Consider the following 12277-nt stretch of genomic DNA (forward strand, 5'->3'; position numbering starts at 1 on the left):
CCCGGCTAATGTAGCCACACCCCCTGTACAGATACCAACCTATGAGGTTGAAGAGAATACACCCAATCACAAGCGGTCCCGCTTTGTACGGTGATTGGCAGACACATTCTGGGCTAGGGCTCCTATTGGTTACATTAGGATCCTAGCCCAGAGGCGAAGCTTAACATGGTATCTTAATGGGACGGTTCACATAGCAGTTATATATACAGTCAATACATAACAGAAGCCATTAGGGTTGCCAAATGGGGCCGGGGAATCCCCGCTTGAGGCCCGATTTCCGCAGTGGTGAATTGCTGACGTTGGGGGCGTGGCTGAGCTCGTCGGGGGGGGGGGCGACGAGCTCGGCCACGCCCCCAACGTCAGCGTCACACGTCACTTCTGGTGACGTGCTGCCGGCGCGCACGTCCATCAAGACTTCCCGGACGCCGGCAAGGCTCCCCCACTCCAAGGGGTGAGTCAACTTGGCAACCCTAGAAGCCATGAAGGAACTAGAAAAGATTCTTAAGTGTAAGGATGTGTCGCTGGTGACTAAGATCAAGTTAATTCATGCAATAGTATTCCCCATTACAATGTATGGGTATGAAAGCTGGACAATGAAGAAAGCTGACAGCAAGAAAATAGATTCCTTTGAAATGTGGAGTTGGAGGACCACCAAAAAGAAAAGAAAAGTTGGTTTTAGATTGAATCAAGCCTGAAGTCCCCCTAGAAGCTAAAATGACTAAACTGAGGCTTTTGCACTTCTGTCACATTATGAGAAGACAAGAATCACTGGAAAGGACAATAATGCTAAGAAAACTTGAAGGCAGCAGGTAAAGACCCAACATGAGTTGGATTGACTCAGTAAAGGAAGACATGGCCCCCAGTATGCAAGACCTGTGCAAAGCTATTTTGGAGAACATTAATGCATAGGTTCGCCATAAGTCAGAAACTACTTGACAGCACTTAATGCACACACATAACACAGTGTGGTGTAGTAATTAGATGTTGGATTAAAAACTGGGAGACCCAAGTTTGAATCTCCATTAAGCCATGGAGCTTAATGGCGCGGAGAAGGAGCGACGCAGCAGGCCGGAGCCTGACTTGGACGGAGGCCGCTGCGAGCATGCGCGAAAGCACAAAGTGGTCCGGGCCTGGAGATAGCATTTGTGACAGCCGGAAAAAGTGGAACTGCGAAGACCTGTGCCAGAGAAGGGTCGCCGCCGGACTGTCCCCTCGCAAGAAGATCTGCTACAACAGAATAAAGGATGCCTGGTAGGCTTCTCACCGTCCCTACACATATGTGGCCCTAGATTAGGATCGTATGAATTAGAATTGTAGAGCCCCTAGGGGGTGAGCGGGATAGAAGCCGAAGGATAAATAAATAAATAAATAAAATGGAAGCTTGCTGGGTAACCTTGAGCCAGTCACACTCAGCCTAACCACCAGGGTTGTTGTGAGAATAAAATGGAGAGGGTGAGAATTACATAAGCTACTTTGGGAGAAAACGAAGCATAAATAAATAAATATGCACAGACCCTGGGAAGTTGTGTGCGTATACAGAGTCTGTCCATAAAAGCTTTGAAAACAATACATTAATATTTACATGCAAACATGCAGCAAAACAGTTGGGCTTAAGTACAAGGGAGTGTGCAGGCTATTGAAGAAGCAGTTAATGAAAAAACACTGCACTCCTAACCAGGGTTAGACCTTTCTAAATCAATTGACTTCAAAGTACTTAGAAGGGTGTGTTTTTGTACTGTAAACTGTCAGATTTGAGGAGAGAGTATATTGGCTCAAAAAGTTTTGTCATAATTTGATGGTAGCTTACTATGGGGATGAATGTGGAATACATTGCCTGAAGGAGGGAGTATCACTCCTTTCCCAGAATCTCCAAGGCTCCTTTATAAACAAAAATTCTTTGTGCTATTCACTACCATTCCTCTAACTGGAATATCTGTACAACTATGGAACCAAGCATTTTTGTATGGTTAGTTGGAGTCCACTAGCTTTGGCTTGTATTCTACAAGTTAATGCTGTATCAATACTTAATTTGAATGGAAGAAGTAGAGTTCATTTCAGTGCAAGTGTTTTATATCTAGATATATAATCAAATACCAATAAAAGTAAGTCTCCTTTGTCTAAATATTAAATACTTCTGAATCTTGCAAATTGGTTTAAGACCATATAACTTATTTTCTGCTGTGGGGGAGCAGGGGGCACAACTCTTTTTCGCCTGGAAAATTAAGGCAGCTTTCGTCAGCTGGAGGAATGTGCCAGCTTCTAGAAATGGGTTGGTGGGGAGGTTTTCTGTCCTTGTTTCTCAAGTAGAGTTGGTTGTCCCTCATCTTCAGTGTCCATACGCAAACCCTGAGGGTTACAGAATAGGCAGTGGTGAAAGTTACTTCACACAAGCTACAAGTTTAAAAAAAACCCTTTATTCAGCATTAAACATGAATCACTAATAACTGAAAAACAATACTATACTTCCTTGTTCTGTATGGAAAACGGCCCATGCAAACATTTGTTTAAAAAAATAAGACTGTATTGTATACATTTCGTGCAAAGCAAGTTCAACATTGCAAGAGTGCTAAATTCCATTAAGTTCTGTATAAAGTTTGCAAATCTATTAACTGCTGATATCAGTATTCCAGACCAGCTGGAGGAAAATCTTCTTTGGACTCTGATATAAAAGTGTTGTTTCATGTTGTTTCACATTATTCCACTCCTACCAGTTTCAGAATTGCTGCTTTACTTGCCACGAGGGCTTGATTTTTTACTTAGTAAAAGAATCGTGATGGATTTTTTTTTCTCCAATTGGAATTTTCACCCTATTTAGGTATTGCAGTTGCCCACATACGTAAACAGAACGGATGACTTATGATTATCGTCTACATTGGCTTACAGTTGAATGTTGTATATAATGGCTTTGTTGGCTCAACAGTTAAAGTTTAAAGTTATTTATGTGCAAGTCCCTTAAAGAGGAATTGGAACTAAAAGATCAGAAAGCAATATGGTATGCAAGCATTTGTATACACCAATCAGCACCTTCAGCTCCTATTAACACTAAGCTATAAGTTCTCTTATTTATGATCATAGAAATCGTAACTCAGTGGTTGTGGTTGAAAAACATTTAAAACCCATCTTCATAGTTTTCTCGGAACTGCTTCTTGTATCTCTGCCTTTGTCCATCCTAGTTTTATTCAACGAATGAGAGTGGAATAGCAGATCAGTATTGAATCCTTAGCTCTGCATATTTGAAATGTGAGGTATGTACACAGCTGCAATGTCAAGAGCCCACCTGAAATGTTGTTCTGAGATATCAGTGTCATGACCTGTTATTGAACGTCTGAGAACAGGGAGCTTACTAGAAGTAACACAAATAGGTTGCTCCTCCACAAAGGGATTTTCTGTTTACCCCTCACAGCTCCTGTTTTCCTCCCCCATCATGGGCTTTTCGCTTAAAAAAAAAAAATCAATAGTAGGAATATTGCTACAGTTTTAGGACATTATCGCAACAGAACAACTATCAGTTTAACATCAAAAAGCCTGCCAGGGATGCTGGGGGAAACAGGACCAGATGTGGGCAGGGAGGTATGGAAATGTATACCTTCACATCTACATGCTCTTGAAGCCTACTCTGAGTTCTGTCTTTAAGGAAATACTGTACCAAAACAGAGCTAAGGAAAGACTGAGAGGGTGGACAACAGCACAATGCTGTCAAGTGGCAGGCTAAAAGAAAATTACTGTAGCAAGGGAGGCATGGAACAAGAGATCCATGAGAAAGCAACCTTAGTTTTAAACCCAATTTTGGAGTGACACTTTGTACTACAGTACAGATGGTGATAGTCTGGTTGATTAAATGGCATAGATATGAAGCTACCTTACAATGAGGCAGACTATTGGTCGGTGTGACGGACTGTGCTTTAAAAACTCATAAGTGCTGTGTAAACATGTAAAGGACTATGAAGGGTTAATGCCTCACAGAGCCAGAGAGCCTTGAGTGGCAGGCTGCATCAGTAGAGCAGAAAGACTTGGGAATTGACTGCTGAAGACAACTCAGTTTAGCTCTAAGTGAGAACTGGAACAGTTTAGCCCTGACTGAGGAGAATTTAGCACTGACTGAGAAACGTTTAACAGTGACTGAGGGCTGGGAAGGTTGGCAAAGAGGAATGGGAGGATTGGTGAAGACCCCCATTTGGCCCGAAAAAGGGAGAGATCTTCTAGTTAAGAAAAGTGATTCCCTGCCCAGTTGGATAAGGGAAACAGCTCAAAGTTTGGAGTGATCTCTGGTGTGCTCCCTGCCTTCTGAAACCTGAAGAGTCAGTTAAACTCAAGAAAGTTAACTGGAGTGTTTAGGACCACTGAAACCAAAGTCTGTCATCTCTATGATTGTAAGACTTTGTGAAAAGCTTTAAATTCACCTGCTGAAAACATATTAATGTGAAATTACTAAGTTACCTCAGAGTTCATTATAGATTTACCTCAGACATTTTACCCCTGCTTTCACCTGACTCTCTATGTTGAATTAAATATTTCATTTATTTTTGAACTTTAAAAAGCCTCTTGTGTGTTGTTTTCAGAAGTGTAAGTTAAGGAGGGAGATTTTGTCTCTTCCCTCAAGTTCCTGGACTGAGCCAGCATCAGAATATAATACTGTGACAGGGTGTGACAGCCATAAACCTTCACAGAAGAAGAAGAAAATAGATAAAGGGGCTGCTCAGCCAGAAAGGAAGGGGGAAAAGCAGGCAAAACCCTGCATCTGAGTGAGGGAATGGGGCTAGATCATTATAGTAAGCTAAGACATTCCTGGTTGAAATCTCACCTTAGCTATGAATTCACTTGGTGGCCTTACGCAAGCTACAGTTCTCTCAATTTTATCACAGGCTGTAGTATGGGGATTGTGTTCTGGCTATTAAAGAGATTATTTCAAACTTTTTTTTATCCTGCACTCTGAACCAAAAGTATTCAAGGTGTTTTACAATAATAAAATTTAAAATAGTATCCACAAGCATAAAACATGCTAAAAATGAAAAAGATAAATAAAACTTGCTTAGATAAAATCAGGAAACAAAGGAGAAACTCAACTAAAAGCAGATAAAGGAGAAACTAGTGAAAAACTTGAGAGATTTTTTTAAAGCTTAGCCTGGCACTTGAAGGACTGTAAATTCAGCCGCAGTAGGGAGGGACTTCTAAATGTTGGTGCCACAACAGAAAAGTCCCTGTTCCCAGTTCTTGCCTACCACACCTCAGACTGAGGATACTCAGAGCAGAGTTTTTGATGATCTTTGTTGGCAGGCAGACTCATACAGGTGAAGGCACCCTGGTCTCAGGTACCCTGGTCTCAGGCCAGATATGGGTTTATGAGGAATACCTGATTACTGTCGTCTAAATGTATAAATGCTTTGAATATTTAATACATGCTATATAAAATCACTAAGCATTTGTTCTATTGAGTAAGAAAGGCATATAGCTTCCATGCTTTTAACTTGTATTACTCTATCCAGCAGAAATACTAAGAGCGCTGAAATATACAGTTTAAATGGGAGTAACAGTTTTGAACAAACTGTTCAGGAATCTGTGCATTAAGAACCTGTTATTTTGAAGAGGGCTCTCACAAGTCCCATATCATATGGAGAACTTTCTCACTAGCCATTTGATTTGTTTTTTGGCCTGTCCATATAAAATATATTCACCAGTACAGGGCAAAAGCCCAGTGCAATTTATGACAGCTATGACGTTTTAATCTTGAAATTAGGGCTATCAGCCACCAGAAGAAAGCTGATTAACAGCTGAGATGGAAGGACATGCCTCTTCTCACACAATCATGCCACCTACAGTTTGTGTGAGTTCTTGCATTGTAGATACTTTTTAAATTGACTACACATTGGTGGCAGAAAGTGCCATCAAGTCACAGCCAATTTACGGTGACCCCATAGAGTTTTGAAGGCAAGAGACATTCAGACGAAACTATGAAAGGTTGTTATGATTCTTGAGGCACATGTTGAGTGTAAGATTTGGGGACAGCAGGATAGCCTCTGGGAATACAAAGATCTGGTAGTAAGTATCCCAGCATATACACATACAAATTCCCTGCTGTGTGGTGGTAAGGGTGTTGTACTAGGATTGAGGAGACCCAGCTTCAAAACCCCACTCAGCTGCTCCCTGGGTGCCCTTGGGCTGGACCCTCTCAGCAACCTACTTTGCATGGTTGCTGTAAGAAAAAGATGGAGGAGGGACGAATCATGTACATATGCCGCTATGAGCTTTGCAGAGGAAGGGTGGGGTAAACTGTAAGAGATAGACTTGCAGTCACGGGGTTCCAGAAAGCAATATATATCATCTTCTTTGGTGGTTCTCTTGGCTGGGAGATCAATCCAGAAAGTGCAGCAAGATCGCTGTGAATGTGCTTGGCATGTATTGTTCTCTGCCCCTTGACAAACAACCACTCTGTTCACATTTCCACTCTTTTCTGGCTTTCCAACCATTCCCTCCTCACATCAGCAATCTCCTGGCCATACCAATCATGTAGCTTTGAGAAGCAGGCTGTCTCTGGAGACACAGGGCTTTCCTGTACAGTGGAAGCAAGGCCAGCAGTCAGCACTCCACTTACGTTGCTGCCTGCCAGCCTTCGGCGAGGAGGTAGAGGTGGGGGTTTTATATATCCCCCATCGTGGTCAAAAGAAACTCCTCCAACAAGGGAATAACTATCACCCCATGTAGCATAACCATTCTCCATGATGACAGGGTGCTCCGGGACAGGTACCATTGTGGGGTTGGAGAGATGTCTCTTCCGGCCAGAAGATGACTTCTTTGGAAATTTATGGCTGACAACCAAGTTCTTCCGGGCCTCCTCCAGTTGTTTCTCTAGCTCCTTCACCACTAGCCTCATGTAATCAAAGCTGGCCCGTGAAAGTGCCTTCACCCAAGCTTCCATAGCCGTTTGGCAGTCAGCAACCAGCACGTAGGCCTTGGCACCAGCCCCATCAAAGCGGATGGCGAAGGCAAACTCCTCCGCAGCCTCACATAGCTCAACAGTACAGCCCTCCAACACGATGAGCCCCAGGGGGTCACGGCTCTCCCGCTCTTCAAAATAGAACAGCAAGTTGCCCTTGAGGACAAACCAGCGGCGCTGGTAGGACGTGGTGTGATGGTGGCGCTCCACACGCTTACACAGGAAGCCAGTGTGATCTGCTGGAGAGTCGCACGTGGCATAATGGGCCACACTGCGCTCATTCAGCTTCATAGTAATGATGTCCCCCTGCAGAGAGAGAGAGAAAATGTACTGAACTTCCTGTTTGGCATAGGCTGCTTAATTGAAAGAAACAGAAGGCCACCCCTGAATCTTTTAAAAGATAAGCCCTTCTGCAGGATCAGATCCGCCACTACAGTGATGCTGGGCTAAACCCTTACACCACTAAGATCCAGCCTACTCTAAGGAATATTTATTAAACTATCCAGAGCTAGGCCAGCAGTTAGGTGCTACAGGAGCAAGAGGAGGGACGCCCATACTTAGCAACATCAGCCTGCAGCAACCAATAAATTAGCGAGGCGTAGTCATTAGACTGTTAGACTAGGATCTGGGAGAGCCAGGTTCCAAGCCTCACTCTGCCATGGAAACTTCCTGGGTGACCTTGGGCCAGACAAACGCTCTCGCCCTAAACTACCTCTCAGGGTTTTTGTGAGGACAAAATGAAAGGAGACAAGCCCAGTGGAAACTGCTTTGGGTCCCCACTGGTGAGAAAGGTGGGGTATAAATAAAGTAAGTAAATACAATCACCTGCCCCTATTCATGGAGAAATGGGACTTTGACCTGGCCTCTGCAGTCATATAAACCCATGTTTGTACCAATATAGAAAATGGAGGGTTAGATGGTAGTTCTCGGGACATTTCTCAGACCGAAAGACTTGCTGGGCTTCATCTCTCTCCTTGCTACCAATGCCAGTTGGTGCAAAGATGTTGAAGACAGGAATCCCAATCTGAAACAGAAAATGGTTCAACTGGCGTTTCTGCAGGAAACCGAACAGAACCCAAGAACTATGAAGTATTGTAACGCTCCATGGTTTCTTGCCTTTAAGAGATCATAATATTCACAAAGGCAACATTCCACATATAAATACATTCAGCCTTTCTGGTTAGAGTTTCTGCTCCTGGTTATGTTGATCATTCTCCTCCCATCCATGCAGACAGAACTGTTCCAGAGTCCTAGTACATCAATAATAGACACACCCATCACCCTCTAGGGATTGCAAGAGACATTAGTCCAAATAAAGCGCCAGAGGGTGCAACTCATTCAGAATGATTTTGCCACCGAAATGACTGTCAGTAATCAAAGTCCCAAGAAGCTGATGGAGGCTATCAGCTGTAGTGCACAACCACCCACAAAGCAGTGTGCCACAGGGAATGTGTCAACCTGTGGCTACAAGCACAAGAGCAGGGCTAGCTTTTGTTTTGTTTTTAAATGACAAGCTGAGATCACGCACAAACCCTTTGCCAGGCCCATTCCCTCTCCTCTTTCATTCGAACCCAACCATCCCCTCTCCTGCCTCCACTGTGTACCTGTCCTCCTCCAGCCCTTGTGTAACTAATAGAGTTGAGGAGGCTTCCAGGCACAGATGGTGCCAGTCCTTTCTTCTTGCACCTGGGTACTCTGCAATAGCAGTCAAAGTTGCCTACTGAGCTCCATTCCCCCCACTGAATATCACAGGTTGAGAAGTGGAGAAAACAACTACTGAATTTCAATATAAAACTTCCGCGGGGGGGACGGGGGGACGACGACGACCGTTCCTTGTCCATCTTATTCAGCCACCGTAACCACTAGTTTTCTTCTGATTCTGCCCTTGGGATGCATACTTTACCCCAGATGCAGAAGATAGTTTTGTTACATTTGGAACCAGTGATCTCCGTGTTAAGCACACACTGCCCTGTGGCCTACTAGAGCCAAAATACTTCAAGTTCGATTTAGAACAAGAAAGGCGTTTTCAAAGCCCCAGACCGTCTGGGTATGTCTGAGTAAAACGTTTCTCCCGGTTGACAGACTTGGCAGAAAATTGTTTCCCTTTCAAGAAACAAACCTGCCCTAAAATGTGGGGTAGATAATCCACCTTACCTCGTTTTAATTCAGGAATTCAAATATCTGGGTCCTCTGTTGCATCTGGCCGTTATCCCTACCCACCCTCCCTTTTTTAGAGTACTTTCCTCTTGGCTACCCTCTTCTTTTGTTAAACTCCGGCTACTACTCGTGCATATTTCGTGGAGCAAAACCCGGAAAGTATAATCCTCAGTGCAGTAGGAACTACGTGGACCGTCTGGGATAGCCCTCTGCAAACCAGGTTTTCCAACAACCTCAAATCAATCACAGAGACGATGTTTCACGCTGTTTATTCCCCTGTTCCTTTCTCTCCTTCCAGGTCCTGGAAGCCACATATAGAAGAATTCTGACGTGTACGCGACGATTGAAGCTTCTTTGCTTTGGCCATGGATGTCCTTGCTGATTAAGTTTTTTTTCTTGGTCGTTTTATTGCCCCCATAAATGATGTCCTTTATGTAATTATATTTAGCAGGCCAAGTATGTTCCTTCCAAAATGTGGAGGCAGTTAAGCGCACAGAAAAGCCCCCCAATTTGCCCCCTAAGATTTCATTGCTAATATTATCTTGTAACAGTAGTTTTAAATTTATGCCGGTCGCCAACAGCTTAGAGTTATAAAATCCTCATTTAGAATGTTCGGAGGACCTGGTGGCGGAATGCTCCAGGCTGAATACATTCAGAAACCAGATGCCTCGGTGATTTTAAAATATGCGTCCTGTGCCAAGAGCAAATCTCCATCTCTATGGCAACTCCTGTACTTATCCTAGGAGCTCTCTTGATAGCCCTTACCAAAGAAGAAATTGCTTTAATAAAGTAGGATCGCCTAAGACTACAGATGCTGTTAACAGGATAGCGGGTGAAAGTTGCGCGGAGAAAAGTAAACAAACGGTACCGTAGCGCCTGCTCTGCACCTCGTTGCCCTCCCTGAATAGCCACGCGAGGGCACTCCGTTACGAAAGCCACAAAGTGGCAATGACTAAATCGGGAAATAAACACCCGCGGTCTCACCAAGTGCCGGGAGAAACCCTGAGACTAGTCCCATGACCCACACTGGCATGGGACTATGGCTTTGCTGAGTCCATATGGAGTGGATGTATTGAGAGAGAGAGAGCGCCTAATACGAAACAGCCCTGACCTGAATAGTCCAGGCTAGCCTGATTGTGTGGGATCTTGGAAGCTAAACAGCATCAGCCCTGGCTAGGACTTGGATGGGAGACCACCAATGGAATACCCGGGTCGTGATACAGGAGCAGGCAATGGCGAACCACCTCTCAACCTCTCTTGCCTTGACAACCCTACAGGGTTGCCATGAGTCACCTGTGATTTGTCAGCACTTTCGATTGCCACCTAATGCCAAGCAGGCCCTGGAGCTCTTTGAAACAAAGAAGAAGAAGATGAGATTGGATTTATACCCCGCCCTTCACTACCCAAAGGTGGCTCAGAGCGGCTTACAAACTGCTTTCCCTTCGGCTCCCCACAACAGACACCCTGTGAGGTAGGTGGGGCTGAGAGAGCTCTTGACAGAAACTGCTCTTTTTCAAGAACAGCTCTTATGGCTTGCCCAAGGCCATCCAGCCAGGTGCAAGTGGAGGAGTGGGGAATCAACCCCAGTTCTCCCAGATTAGAGTCCACGCACTTAACCACTACACCAAACTGGCTCACCAAACAAAGACAACAAAGGCCCTGGGAAAGAGCTTTAGAAACACAAATGAATTCACCTTCCTACCTCTAGTGAGGAAATAGTCCAGATTTTGAGGGTGAGGTGGGGATTAAGGTGCTTCAGAAATCAAACCTAGCTGCAGAACAGCTTGTGGGAGTCTTTGACCATCTGTTTCCTTACTTTTCTCCCCCCACCCCCAACTATTGTAACTATACCCAGTTCTGCACAGGATTATAGCCTTTGTGGGTTTGCTAAATGAATTGTTCTACATGTTTCTGTTTTAGACCCACCCCCCAATCCTTAACCCTGGTTGTTCCTGCAGAATCACAAGTGAGCAAAGGAACTGTCGATCAATGTCAAAGAGCATCCCCAGGTAAAAGTTAACAGTGGAACAGATTGGTTATCCTGGGAATCCACAAGTTATATTTATTGCCTGAGACGCAAGGCAAGTTACACAGTAGTGTAAGTCAATAAAATCAGCAAGATGGGACATCCAATAAACAATGCAATAAAACAAGCAGACATCTGAAACACAGTTGAAACAATGCTGAAATGAAGCATAAGTATCCACATTAAGCAATGCAGAAATTATGTAATAGGAGCAGGGGTCTTGTTGTAGAAAAAGAGCTGCCGGAGCTCATTAGCATAACTCATTAGCATAACTTATTTGCATATGCCACGCCCCCTGACATCACCGGAAGTGACAGAAGGCCACACACCCTGACATCACCGGAAGTGTGTCAGAAGGCCCGGCTACTTACCCTCCTGCTTCATCCTCATTCCCAAACGGAATGAGGATCGAAGCAGAGGGCGGGGTAAAGAAGGGGGCGGGGCTTCACCACGTGACAGCCCCGCCCCCTAGAGGTTCTCTTCCGGAGCTCCGTACCTGAGAGCTCCCCCCCGACTAGAGCCCTGAATAGGAGTATACCTAGCAACAGACAGTATGTACTATGCACAGTCCACAGTCACGATCCCTTTATCACAGAATGTTTCTAAAACCATTTTGTTACAGTATAGCCCTACTGCCTATGAAAAAAGCACTCCTGAATTATTCAGTTTTGCATAGTTTGAAGAAAAGACAGGAGGGTGGGAGCCTTTCAGCCCTCCCCCAGCAGGCCATGCCAGAAGATGGAGGTCACAACAGAGAATTCACATGTATGGGCAGTTGCTGATTTTGCCCATTTGCAGTGAGCAAAACTGTTGTGGTGGAAGGGGGGGGGAGGTGGTCCCACAGAGATGAGGAACCAAAGCCATGAAGGGCTTTGAATGTGACAGCCAATATCTTCAATTGAGTCCTGTAATTAATGGGCAGCCCTGTAACTAACGGAGTGACTGCGAAATGGGAGTAAGGTGCATGTTCTTCCTAGTTCCCGGTAAGAACTGAGCTGCAGCATTCTGGACCAGCTGAAATCTCTGAGCTGACTTCAAGGCAAGACCTATGTAGACTGCATTGCAGTAGTCAAGTCTCAATGCTCCTGTGGTGTAAATCCAGGTAGATAGATAAACTGTGGCTGTGGCCACACACTCTAAATAAAGCAATTTCAGTCCACTTT

The 12277-nt window shown here is 44.6% G+C and overlaps 1 protein-coding gene across 1 annotated transcript; it reads right to left on the reverse strand.

Annotated features, from left to right (window-relative positions):
• Positions 1-5528: 5528 nt before the first annotated feature.
• Positions 5529-9130, reverse strand: FAM109B (family with sequence similarity 109 member B). The gene is made up of 3 exons (XM_015426816.1): positions 9086-9130; positions 7757-7955; positions 5529-7237 (listed from the first exon to the last, which is right to left on the reverse strand). The coding sequence occupies exon 3, from the start codon at positions 7220-7222 to the stop codon at positions 6431-6433; it is 792 nt and encodes a 263-aa protein (XP_015282302.1). The 5' UTR covers positions 7223-7237; positions 7757-7955; positions 9086-9130; the 3' UTR covers positions 5529-6430.
• Between the last annotated feature and the right edge of the window lie 3147 nt (positions 9131-12277).

The sequence above is a fragment of the Gekko japonicus genome, unplaced genomic scaffold (genome assembly GCF_001447785.1).
Source record: "Gekko japonicus isolate JY-2015 unplaced genomic scaffold, Gekko_japonicus_V1.1 scaffold660, whole genome shotgun sequence".
Taxonomy (NCBI): Eukaryota; Metazoa; Chordata; class Lepidosauria; order Squamata; family Gekkonidae; genus Gekko; species Gekko japonicus.